Source organism: Doryrhamphus excisus, chromosome 1, assembly GCF_030265055.1.
Source record: "Doryrhamphus excisus isolate RoL2022-K1 chromosome 1, RoL_Dexc_1.0, whole genome shotgun sequence".
Taxonomy (NCBI): domain Eukaryota; kingdom Metazoa; phylum Chordata; class Actinopteri; order Syngnathiformes; family Syngnathidae; genus Doryrhamphus; species Doryrhamphus excisus.
In genome coordinates, this window is record NC_080466.1 from 13,427,815 (window position 1) to 13,438,437 (window position 10,623).

Genomic DNA, 10,623 nt, shown 5'->3' on the forward strand with positions numbered 1-10,623 from the left:
GTCAGCAGGCCCCCGTCCCCACTGTAAACAGAGTGGACCGGGAACTGGTTCCCTTTTCTGAGGCGCAGGTCGGTTTGCCAGAACCTCTTCGCGGCCGACCGAAAGTCGAGCTCCATGGCCTCACGAAATTCCTCCCACAGAGTTTTTGCCTCGACAAACCGCCGTCACCTGACCTCTGGTGTCCACCATCGGGTTCAGGGCCTGCCGCCACGACTGGCACCGACCACCTTACGGCTACAGCTCTAATCAGCTCCCTCAGCAAAGGAGGCAAGGAATATGGCCCATTCAGACTCAATAATGGCATCTAGTCTGGATGCCTCCCGGACGCCTCCCTGGTGAGGTGTTCCGGGCATGCCCAACCGAGAGAAGGCCCCGGGCCAGGCCTTGGACACGCTGGAGGGATTATGTCTCACAGCTGGCCTGGGAACACCTTGGTGACCTCCCAGTGGAGCTGGAGGAGGTGGCCGGGCACCGGGAAGTCTGGTCTTCCCCACTGAGACTGCTGCCCCTGCGACCCGGATAGATGAAGGAAAATGGATGGATGGATAATTTGCAGCAGAAAAAAAAACCCAAAACTGCTTGCCCCATGTGGCCACACTAGACATCCCTTCAGTGGTACATCCAAAAAAGAGCAATGTTCAAATTGTAAAAATGTTTATTTTTGAACAAATATAATATACTTACAAATATAAATAAGACTTCACTATGGATAAAAACTCTAAGACTAAGATAATTAAGGCAACACTTGGGAAAAGCACAGTACTCAAATACAAGAGTAAAGAAAGGTCATCAGAATACTGTAACGTTCTTTAAAGGTCCACAATAGTTCTGCAGTGTAGCATCCATCCCCCAGAGAAGCCCCTCCAACTGGCGAACTAGCTACTCTGAAGCTTATTTTGAACCAGAACATGTTCCAGTGTGTGAAAACATGTGCGTGTTTTAATGCTGGGAAACATGACAGTGGTTGTGGCCGTTGACTTGACTCACTATCTTACGGACATTGGTGGGAGAATATCAAGGAATTCACAGCAAATCTAAAATTTAAATCAGCAAAATGACTTTTGAAAAACAAGTCAATGTGAAAGTCGTCAGTCATCGGGGTCTGCAGGAGTTGGAGCTGAGGGAGATCCTCAGAAGCTTTGTTTTCAGCTGTCCTGGCTTCGCTTCGAGCAGCTGCACACCAGCGAATCCGGTCTTGTGACGCTCTGACACCTTCCTCTGGATCCTGCGGGGTGAGAGAAGATCGCGGTTCAGCTGTTTCCAAAAACAAAATGTAGTGAGCCTACACTGGCTCCCCAGGGGGACACGTTGCATGTTGTTTTTATAAGCTGGGATCTCCCATGTGGGACAAAAGTCATGACAATACTCACAGCATGCCTCGTTTTCTCTGGAGGGACTTTTGTGTTGCAGCAGAGAGAGAGCTCCTTCCTTTGGGACAGTGTGTATGTCCCATCTGGAAGAATATGGCATCAGTTGGCAGTGCTTTATGCATAGACCTACAATGTCAATCTCATTCCAATCATTCCAAACAGGAAAAACCGGGAACCGCTCATCACCAAGCCAATACCATCCCTAGTGAAGCGGTGGTGGTGGCAGCATCATTCTGTGGGAAAAAAATTGGGATTCGGGATGTACTGTAGAATAACAACCCTATACTTACCTTTACACTCACATTACCCGATGTAGTACATATAATGAAGAGAATGGGACTGGTGCTTGCATGTGTTTGAATAAATGTCTTCTGGACGTGTGGACGTGTGAAGTGACATCAAAGATTCAGAGTAGAATTTTAGCTGGAGAACTGTCACAACAGTACACCGTGTTATTAATGGGATTATGATGATTAATATTGTTATTATTGTGCTTGTGCTGAGATAATAAAAACCTGCCATAATTGTTGTTGACCTCAATCAAGTCTGGTGTGTGTACTACTAGTGACCCCTAGTGGCCAGTGCAGTACATCAACGTCCTCTAACCTCAAACTGCATTTGTATTTTCATTTTAGTTCACCTAGTCATCTTCATGCTTGAAAATGCTTAATTCGGGCTAAGGCAATGAAAAATCTGCATGACATGCATGAATTCTTTTCTTTCAAACTGCAATTGCTTACCTGTCGTCGGCGCACTCTCTGCCTTGCCAGCTCCCTGTCCAAACTTATCAGCTGCATCCTTTCAGTCACTGACAGGCAGAAGAAAATGTTGTAGACCTCGTAACGTGCCACCCTCAACTGGAAGTGGGGAAATAGCAATGTGTCAGCGTACGTTGGGAGAAACTGCTGTCTCATTGCAGGATTTTCCATACATTCATTCATTTGTGGTGGCCTGCCATGAATATATTTGGTGCCATCTGTTCACCCTCGCTCACAAACACATTATAATGTCTGTGTAGCAACTCCATGCAGTGGAGGTCATCTACTTTAAGGACAAAAACGTACATTTGACTTGGGGCGAAAGGCCAAAATGCATTGACAAATACGCTGCTTGGAACCTGTGGGAAACACTGCATTGCAAGGGGCAGGTACAACACGTGACTGACTGGTTACCTGCAGAGCGACTCTCTGCTGCAGTAGACGGTCCTCTTTGCTACACACTTCACCTTTGGGATCATGCTGCTGGAAAGCCTGCAGAAATTGCTGCATGTCCTAAAAGATAAAGCACAATCCCAACTGACAGTCAACGACTGGATGAATAGGGAGAGAATCCCATGATGTGCATTTCGCCTCGTCTGCCGTTCAAATGGCAAACCGGGACGACAAGACGGCTGCAGCAGACTGTGGTGGGATCCAGTGAGTGACGGATGGGACAATATTGGCTTCACTCACCCCGATGGTGCGCACCAGCTGTGCCACTCGCTCCGTCCTGAGCAGCCTGCGCGTCAGGTAGCCTTTGATGGCAGCTAACAGCAGGGGGCGACAGTGCTCTAGGTGTGCGCTGGGAGGCTAATGAAGAGGAAAGGAGCGATGAGCAGGGTGAATCATCAAACCCTGAGGGGAATGCTAATTCCTTCAGTGACAAGTCATTAATTTCCCACAGACTCTCAAGGTCTTCTGCTGGCATCTGTTGGTGCATCCATTTGCGTGCACATGAGATGACAAAACAACTTGTTGATTCTTAGACCTTACTGGCTTATATGTGTGTGTTCATTCTTAAACAGTGACACAGATAAACAACAGCAGGTTGTTTCATACTAGTGGCAAATGTCATACCTGACACGGCTGAGAAAACGTCATCTTGTCCTCGAGATGAGAGCACAGGAAGGACGGACTCAGGACAAGGTGGTAACGCGCTGACAATGCCTGAGAAGGAAAAGCAGACAAGACGTGATTTCACAATGCATGTAGGTAAAAGGTTGGCCCATACTGAATTGGAAAGGACAGCAAGGGAGGGATGACACAGGGGTGGAGCACAGGAGAAGCAGAAGGACGACGGGGATGAAAGGTAGGAATACAGGCGGAGAGGACAGCAGGGCAGGACCGAGACAAAACAAAGAGAAGAGAGCCCATTAGCCGTGGCGCACGGCAGGACGATCTGGCACTTAACCACAGACGCTCATGAATTAAACAAACCATCCTTTCCTGTTCTGGGTCAATTCCCTGCTGCAGACTCCAGCCAGCTCAAGCTCTCGTCTCATCACAAACCCTTTTTCGTTTTACAGCTGACATCAACAATGTTGTTGTTAGGCATATATCAAATCAACCTGTGATAAATAGACCAGAACATGTACTACACATACAAGCTGGAGACTGAGGGGAGGATGCTAAAGAACAGCCCTTGAAGTACGTAAACACACACACGCAGTGGCCATGATACCAGCTACCATGATTCTTCGGGACGTGATGAAACATTTATGTCAGAACCCCTGCGTTTTTTTTTTATCTTGGGTGGAAACAGAGTCTGGAGGTTTCTCGTAATGAGCAGATGTTTGTAGTGCGTCCACGAAGCACCTCAGGTAATGCAACATTGTGAGGGGTCCCGATGCCTTTCAAACCGTCTGCCTCAGGTTTCAAATGAAGCTACAGGAAAACACAGATTCTTCAGGTGTCTCTGGGTAGAGTTGCAAAACTAGGTGAAGTGGAGAATGTCTGAGCTGCAGGAATGACACCCTTACAACCCTGCAAGCGCAGCAGGTGATGTAACGCCATGCAAGACGTGGTCCATGAAGAGGGTAGGGTAACTGTTCTGCCATCATATTTTAAAAAGAAGACGAGTCACCTGGAGCAGCTCTTCCTGTTGTCTCCTGTGCTCTTCTTGCAGGGCTCTGACCTGCGCAGCATGGACTTGTCTCAGTTCTTCCTCACGACTGGCTCTCCATGGCGAGATAGCTGAAATCAATTCCAAGCATATTGTTGATATATATATATATATATATATATATATATATCCCAGACTATTGTTGCTAACTGGCAGTTAAAGTATGCAAATGTTGGATTGAGTTGGCTGGGTTTGGGTCGAAGGGGAGTGTGGAAGAGTCCTCTATGAGCGGAAAAAGTTACTTTCAAGGCTTCTCAGTAATATATAGACTTACAAAGACATGAAAAATGTCAGGAACCGCTCCATGGGCAGGAAGTTCAGGTGTGAAGCCTTAGACATACGAGGTGTGTCAAAAAGGTTTCAGGGTTTCTTTCAGGCTAGGGGCATCCTCCACTGTGCCGATCAGCCAGTAGGTCTACTGTGTACGCGCAAGTTCCTGGCTGGGAAGAACGACACTGTGCTGGAGCAACCTCCCTATTCACCCAACCTGGCTGTGTGTCATTTTTTTTTCTTCTTGCCCAAGGTCAAGATGGTCATCAAGGGGGTTTCAAGACATGGCTGACATCAAGATGGCCCTGACGACAAAGCCGCAAAGGATACTGGAAGAATCCTTCCAGGAGTACATGACGGACTCCAGCGGGATTGCTTTGAAAAGGAAAACTTTGTTTTAAGTAGCTTTGTAGCTTGGGTTTGAAGTACGCCTTTTGTGACAACAGTTCTGGAACTTTTCTGACACACCTCATATTGAAAGTTGGACACTTTCCATGAGAATGAATGAAAACTGGCTGTGTGTTCCTTTCAACTGCCACATTGGTGACCTTGACGTGATCCAATGTGTGACAGGAACACACAGTGTTGGTCTCGAGCAGAACTTTATTATTCTTCAACAGCTGGAGAACAGAATGACATGGATTGTCAAGATAAGGGAACTTCTATTTGACACCAACATCTGCACGTCCAAAACAGTCCACAAACCACTCCTCCAACCCAAGAGCTGCATGGTTGAGAGTGTTGTTATGCAGACTATGTGTCTATTAATATTGTTTTAATTAGATATTGCAACATTTGTAAAACATTCTGGTCTTTTTCAGCAGATGCCCTTCCAGGCACATCCTTGGCCAGGAATCAAACCTATGTCCAGGTGAGTGGCGCATGACCCCACCAGGGATAAACCTCATTTTTACTATATTACACTGTACATGCGTTGCTCTTGAAGTGTGGGTCTTACCTGTGCAGCCAGGTTTACCCTCTGGGATGTCTTCACTGCCAGTGGGTGCAGCACTTCTGTCCATGTTCTTGTGCATGACCATCTGTTTGGATGACATACCCTCTGTCCCGACCACCCCCTCTGGGTTTAGTTGCTTCCCTTGAGCAAAGTCATTGCTGGAGCCCCGGTCAGATCCTGAAACCTCAAGGTCCCACATCCCAGACGGTGTGTCCACATCATATGATTGGTTGAGAGAGAGCAGGTGAATGGAGCCGTCACCTTCTTCGGTGGTGTCACTCTTTCTTTCCGTAGGCACGGAAGCACTCTGCCATAGTGTGGGATCCGATAGTGTACTTGTGAAAACATCACAAATTTGCATCCCCTGGGCTACAGAGTGACTGCATTTGGCTGGTGGCTGTCCTGAACTCTTGTGGAAGCCTTTTTCCTTGTTTCCCCCCACTGTGGTGAAATTGTTGACCAGAATGAGCTCAGAGAACGGAACGGCGTCTTTTCCTTTCTCCCACAGCACTGAAGAAACCACATTTCTGCAAAAGTCAAGGGACTGTCTGCTTGAAACCAATTGGTGCCTGTGGACTTTCTCTCCAGCGTGGTCCTCATCTGACCTATCCTCCCATTTTCCCTCAATGTCCAGGATAGAGGAGCCTAGATCGGATATAACTTCTTTTAAACTGAAGAGGCAAGACTCCAGTTGCTTTATGTGCTGTGAATCATCAGCAAGAACACTTGGTCCATCACTTTGCTGTCCCAGGCTCCCTTCTTCTTCAGCTTTGTGGCTTTCGCTAAAGCTTGAAGAAACCAGAGCTTTCCCCCTGAACTTGCCCGTTTCATCTGGACTTGACACTTGACTGGAAATAGGACTCTTGGAGAAATTGGGCACCGGGATGGAGTGATGATTTCCTTTTGCTTCAACAGTAATGGGAACGTTGGTTGTCTGATAATCTTGGGTTTGGCATCTTTCAATGGATAAAGGCCGTTGCTGAGGGAACAGGATCTGCTCAGGGACTCTTTCCAAATAGGAGTTTGCCTTTTTGCCAATCAACTCCTCCTGAAATAACTTTTCACTGGGCTTTTTGCAGGTAGCATTAACTATTTTGTTAAATAAGCATCTTCGCTCTTTAGGCCTCCTCCCCTCTGCACTTTTATAGCGAAACCCATCATTCTCCTTATCAGACAGGCTCTGCTCTTCCACTCTGGGCTGTTCGTGTGCTCGCTCTTGGATTCGAGCATTTCTGGCTTGGTTCCTGAGCATCCTCTGTTGGCGGCGGTACTCCTGAGATTTCTTCAGCAAGTCCTGAAGGCTGGGGCGGTGAGGTGGCTGCGACTGTGCTTGGGGTATCTGCTTGTCCGCTGGTGCCGTTTTTCCCGGGTCATGCTCAATAAGCTGTTCAGTGCTTGGACAACAATCAATGCATGGCGACTGAGCGGATTTGGGAATGTCTGAAGAGCTGCAGCTTTTCCAGGCAACTATCACTTTCTCAGACCTTTGACCTTCGTCCTTGTGAAGTGAGGATGGTTCGGGGAACTTACCCGGACTCTTAGCACTGTCCACTCGACCGTTTGCACTTTTCTCTCCTGGAAAATGATCACTTGTGACGGAATCCTGTGGAATTATGCTACAACTACTGTCAGTCCTTCCTATAAAATCACGACCAAAGGATGACTCCAGTCCACTTCTCTCCAATTCTTCTCCATCGATGGGAGGGTAACTAATAATATCAGGCATCCTGGCAATAGTGTTGGAGGTGTTGTGAAGGAAAAAGTCATTTGTGTAATTGCCTCCCACTAAGCAGACACTCATCAAGTCCAGACTTTCTGAGACAGTGGCATTCTTCATATTCTCATGAGTCGCATAGCCTGAGGATGCAGACCAGTGATTCACACTCTCAAAAGAACATGGTTGAGAGACTTGTTGCTTTTCCCGTTGCTCAACAGGGCATCTTTCTTGGTTACTTTGTTGAGGTGTCACACGAGAAGAGACGAGGGCGCCACCACGTGTTCGTGGTCGAGTCGTTTCCTGTACGGTATCAGCACTGCACTCACTGGAGTTACACAAAGATTCGGCATCGACCTTCAGTTCTTGAAGCAAGTCCGCCAATGTCGGTGAATTCCTTAGCTGCAATTCAGAGAACAGTTTTAATCTATGAAGTGAATCAACGTTCTTACAGCAGTGAATAAATGCTCTACCGTATTTTCTGGAGTATCAGTCAAAAAATGTGTAATAAAGAGGACAAAAAGTTTCTAAGTTGTACTGGACTGGACTGTAAGAGACACTTAACACAAACTACAGAAATGGAAACAAGTCTATTTTATTTTTGCTTATACAGCTAATTTATGGCAAACTATAGTTCCCATGAGTGCATCTTCAGGAAGTATTAAAGTGTAGGCTAATATCAATCATGTTTTGATCTGAACCATCTTATTATGCTTTTTCCACTTTTCTGACCTATACATGTAGTTAGAATGTTGTATTCTCGTGTTAAACCATAAGCCCTAAAAGAAGTTTGGGATGGCTCAAAAGGCTGGGTTTCAGAAGGCGAGTAAAACTGCCCCTTTGTGATGTCACAGAGGGGTGGACTTCCTTATATGGTTCATAGTTAGGAAGCACTTTGGCCGTGTGACCAATCACAGCGGAGTGGACATGCCTGGAGGCGGGTGGAATAAATGAAAAAAGACCATTTTGGCAGGAAGCACAAATCAAAGGAAATTGGTGGAATACAGCTGGAATAGGTGCAGATTCTGCAAAATCTAAAAAGTGTTCTGTGTGGGTTATTGTGTCTAGCTGCTCTATAGGAGACCACAACTCAATACAAAGGGTCAGAAAATGAGCATAATAAGTCCCCTTTAAGGAAGTTTGATCAAGTGTGAAATTACAAGAGGAATTACAATATTTGGAATGCTCACACCGCCAACTGTCCACTATCACCAACCAGGTTTTAGTTACCAGGAGGAGGATGAGGACGGCGATGAATGACGTTCCAGGTAGGCCACTGTTTAACTCGCCATATTATACGCACCGTTTGGAAAAAAGCATTTCTTTAACCAAAAGTTGAACAAATTCTTCTGTGTAACATCTTTCTGTGTACTAAATATCAACGTGTTACAACGTGGACACCTTCGGCTTATAGACCAGTGCAGCCTATAGTATGGAAATGACCGTATACAGGTATAATAAAAATCTGTTTATATTCTGGAAGAAGCCACTTAATATGTGACATGTTAAACATATCATTTAACACCAAAATGTCTTTTTTGTATAGTAATCCCTTGTTGTAATTTGTTCCATTTAACGATTTAGAGCTCCCTAGATACATATAACACCCCTATTTTCACCTTTACACTGGTATTACCCAATATAGTAGACATAATTAAATATTAAATTATAAATATAATATTATATATATATATAAAACAAAATATTTAAAAAATGCTCTTCTAAGGGTCATTAAAGCATTACCTGAACATTATGTAGAATTGTTTGCACGTAAGCCATTTTCTGATTGTCCTTCAACTTCTGACTGACAGCATTTTCATGCGCTGCTTTTCTGTGTTGTTGCATTTGCCGTCTTCGTTTCTCTGTGAGCTGTTAGCAACACAACACAGCCATCAGAGTCACGCCACATGAAAATTGCCTGGAGCCCCACATGATGTGTAACAATTCAACACTTCAAGCATCAGTACAGTGCTGTATATTGCTTTGTAGAAAGGTAGTTGATAAATAAGTGTGTGCGTATTCAAAATAAAACTGAAAAATACTTGGTGGTTTGGTCGGTGTTTACCCTTACGTTCTTGTCAACTGACCAAAGAATGCTCAGTTGAGCATATGCATAAACATTTGTATTTGGAAATATGGGAAATATGACAGAAAAACAGGAAAGTTGTACATCTTACAAAAGCACAAGTGGCTCGACCCTGCTCTTTAGGTATGGATACTATAGATTTGTCAATATATTTCCACCTTTTTTGGCAAACATGCAGCCATTTGATTGCATCTCGTGACGTGCAGAGTCCCGCTCTCTTGTCGTTGGTGTGGTTCATGTTCACGCCTGTCATTTGGATTCCTTTCAAAACGAATTCCAGTCCTTTTGCTCTTCTAGTACGGTCCAATTGGTCAAGTGTGAACGTAGTCCAGGACCAAAAGGATCAGACTGAGGGTGCGTACTCAAGCATACCAAACAGAACGAACAGAGCCATCGGATTGCAGTTCATTTTAACCGGACCAAAAAGGACGATTGTGAACGCATCCTGACAGCGGCAGTACATTTGTCTCCATTAAGATGCAATCTTTGGTCAAGTACCACATGGAGATGCTTCATAGGTTCTAATGTATATTTCACACCACCCAAGAGGGATACATGTAAACTCGGGGTAAAGGAAGGTTCATACCACAGGAGGCAGGATGGGACGTCCATAGAAGCAAATGGCAGAAGAAGCAGGAGCTTTGTGTTCCTCCTCTTTTTTCCTCAGCAGAGAAAACCTTTTCAGCATAAACGTATCGTAGTCTTCCATTGGATTTACCTGCAGTTTGGTGGCGAATAACATTAGCAACAAGTTAAAGTATGATTCAGTCTTTTATAACGTTAGTTATGATGTCACCAAGCTAGCTAGCTAGCTGGCAAGTCAACTGGCGCGCTGGTGGTCGTTAATTAGGTTTTAGGTTGAAAGGTAATCTTATAAAGGGTATAACAGAACAGTGAATAACAGAAGCATAACCTACAATCGACAAACAGTTGCTAAATTGCGTTACGTTTTACCGCCTCTCTTCCCGGATAAAGTAAAACTGACACTTTGGGGAGCCACAAGACCAGGAGCGGAGTTTGGATTGGTTACGTGAACTATATAATACAATTCTTGGTATATAAACATAACAAAAGACTTACTTAGTTTCACAGGATAAACTGTCGTTTCCAGGCACCACGTTCACTGTAGATGTATTGCATTAACATGTACAAAGTCGTTGTTTTCCATGTTTTCATCATCTCCAGCCGAGGGCACGAAGAAGAGTGCTGCTAAGAGCTGCTTCAGCGCTACTGCCCCCTATAGGGTAACTAGCGCCTTGCTATTTCACGGTCAAAACATTGCAGTTGAAAAAGTATGCCGGAGAATATACGTCACATTTGGAGCTACATGTTGGTGTCACGTGACCAC

At 45.2% G+C, this 10,623-nt stretch overlaps 1 protein-coding gene across 6 annotated transcripts; it reads right to left on the reverse strand.

Moving 5' to 3' along the window:
* Positions 1-637: 637 nt before the first annotated feature.
* si:ch73-100l22.3 (uncharacterized) lies at positions 638-10,593 on the reverse strand. Of its 6 annotated transcripts, none has more exons than XM_058074791.1 (11): positions 10,356-10,589; positions 9,862-9,993; positions 8,933-9,058; positions 5,479-7,591; positions 4,212-4,321; positions 3,206-3,295; positions 2,822-2,938; positions 2,543-2,641; positions 2,111-2,227; positions 1,371-1,453; positions 638-1,225 (listed from the first exon to the last, which is right to left on the reverse strand). In XM_058074791.1, the coding sequence occupies exons 2-11, from the start codon at positions 9,982-9,984 to the stop codon at positions 1,093-1,095; spliced, it is 3,111 nt and encodes a 1,036-aa protein (XP_057930774.1). In that variant the 5' UTR covers positions 9,985-9,993; positions 10,356-10,589; the 3' UTR covers positions 638-1,092. The 6 variants fall into 6 exon arrangements, with proteins under 6 accessions (XP_057930774.1, XP_057930782.1, XP_057930801.1 ...); XM_058074799.1 differs by lacking the exon at positions 10,356-10,589 and adding an exon at positions 10,193-10,289; XM_058074818.1 differs by lacking the exon at positions 8,933-9,058 and having other exon boundaries at positions 10,356-10,593.
* Between the last annotated feature and the right edge of the window lie 30 nt (positions 10,594-10,623).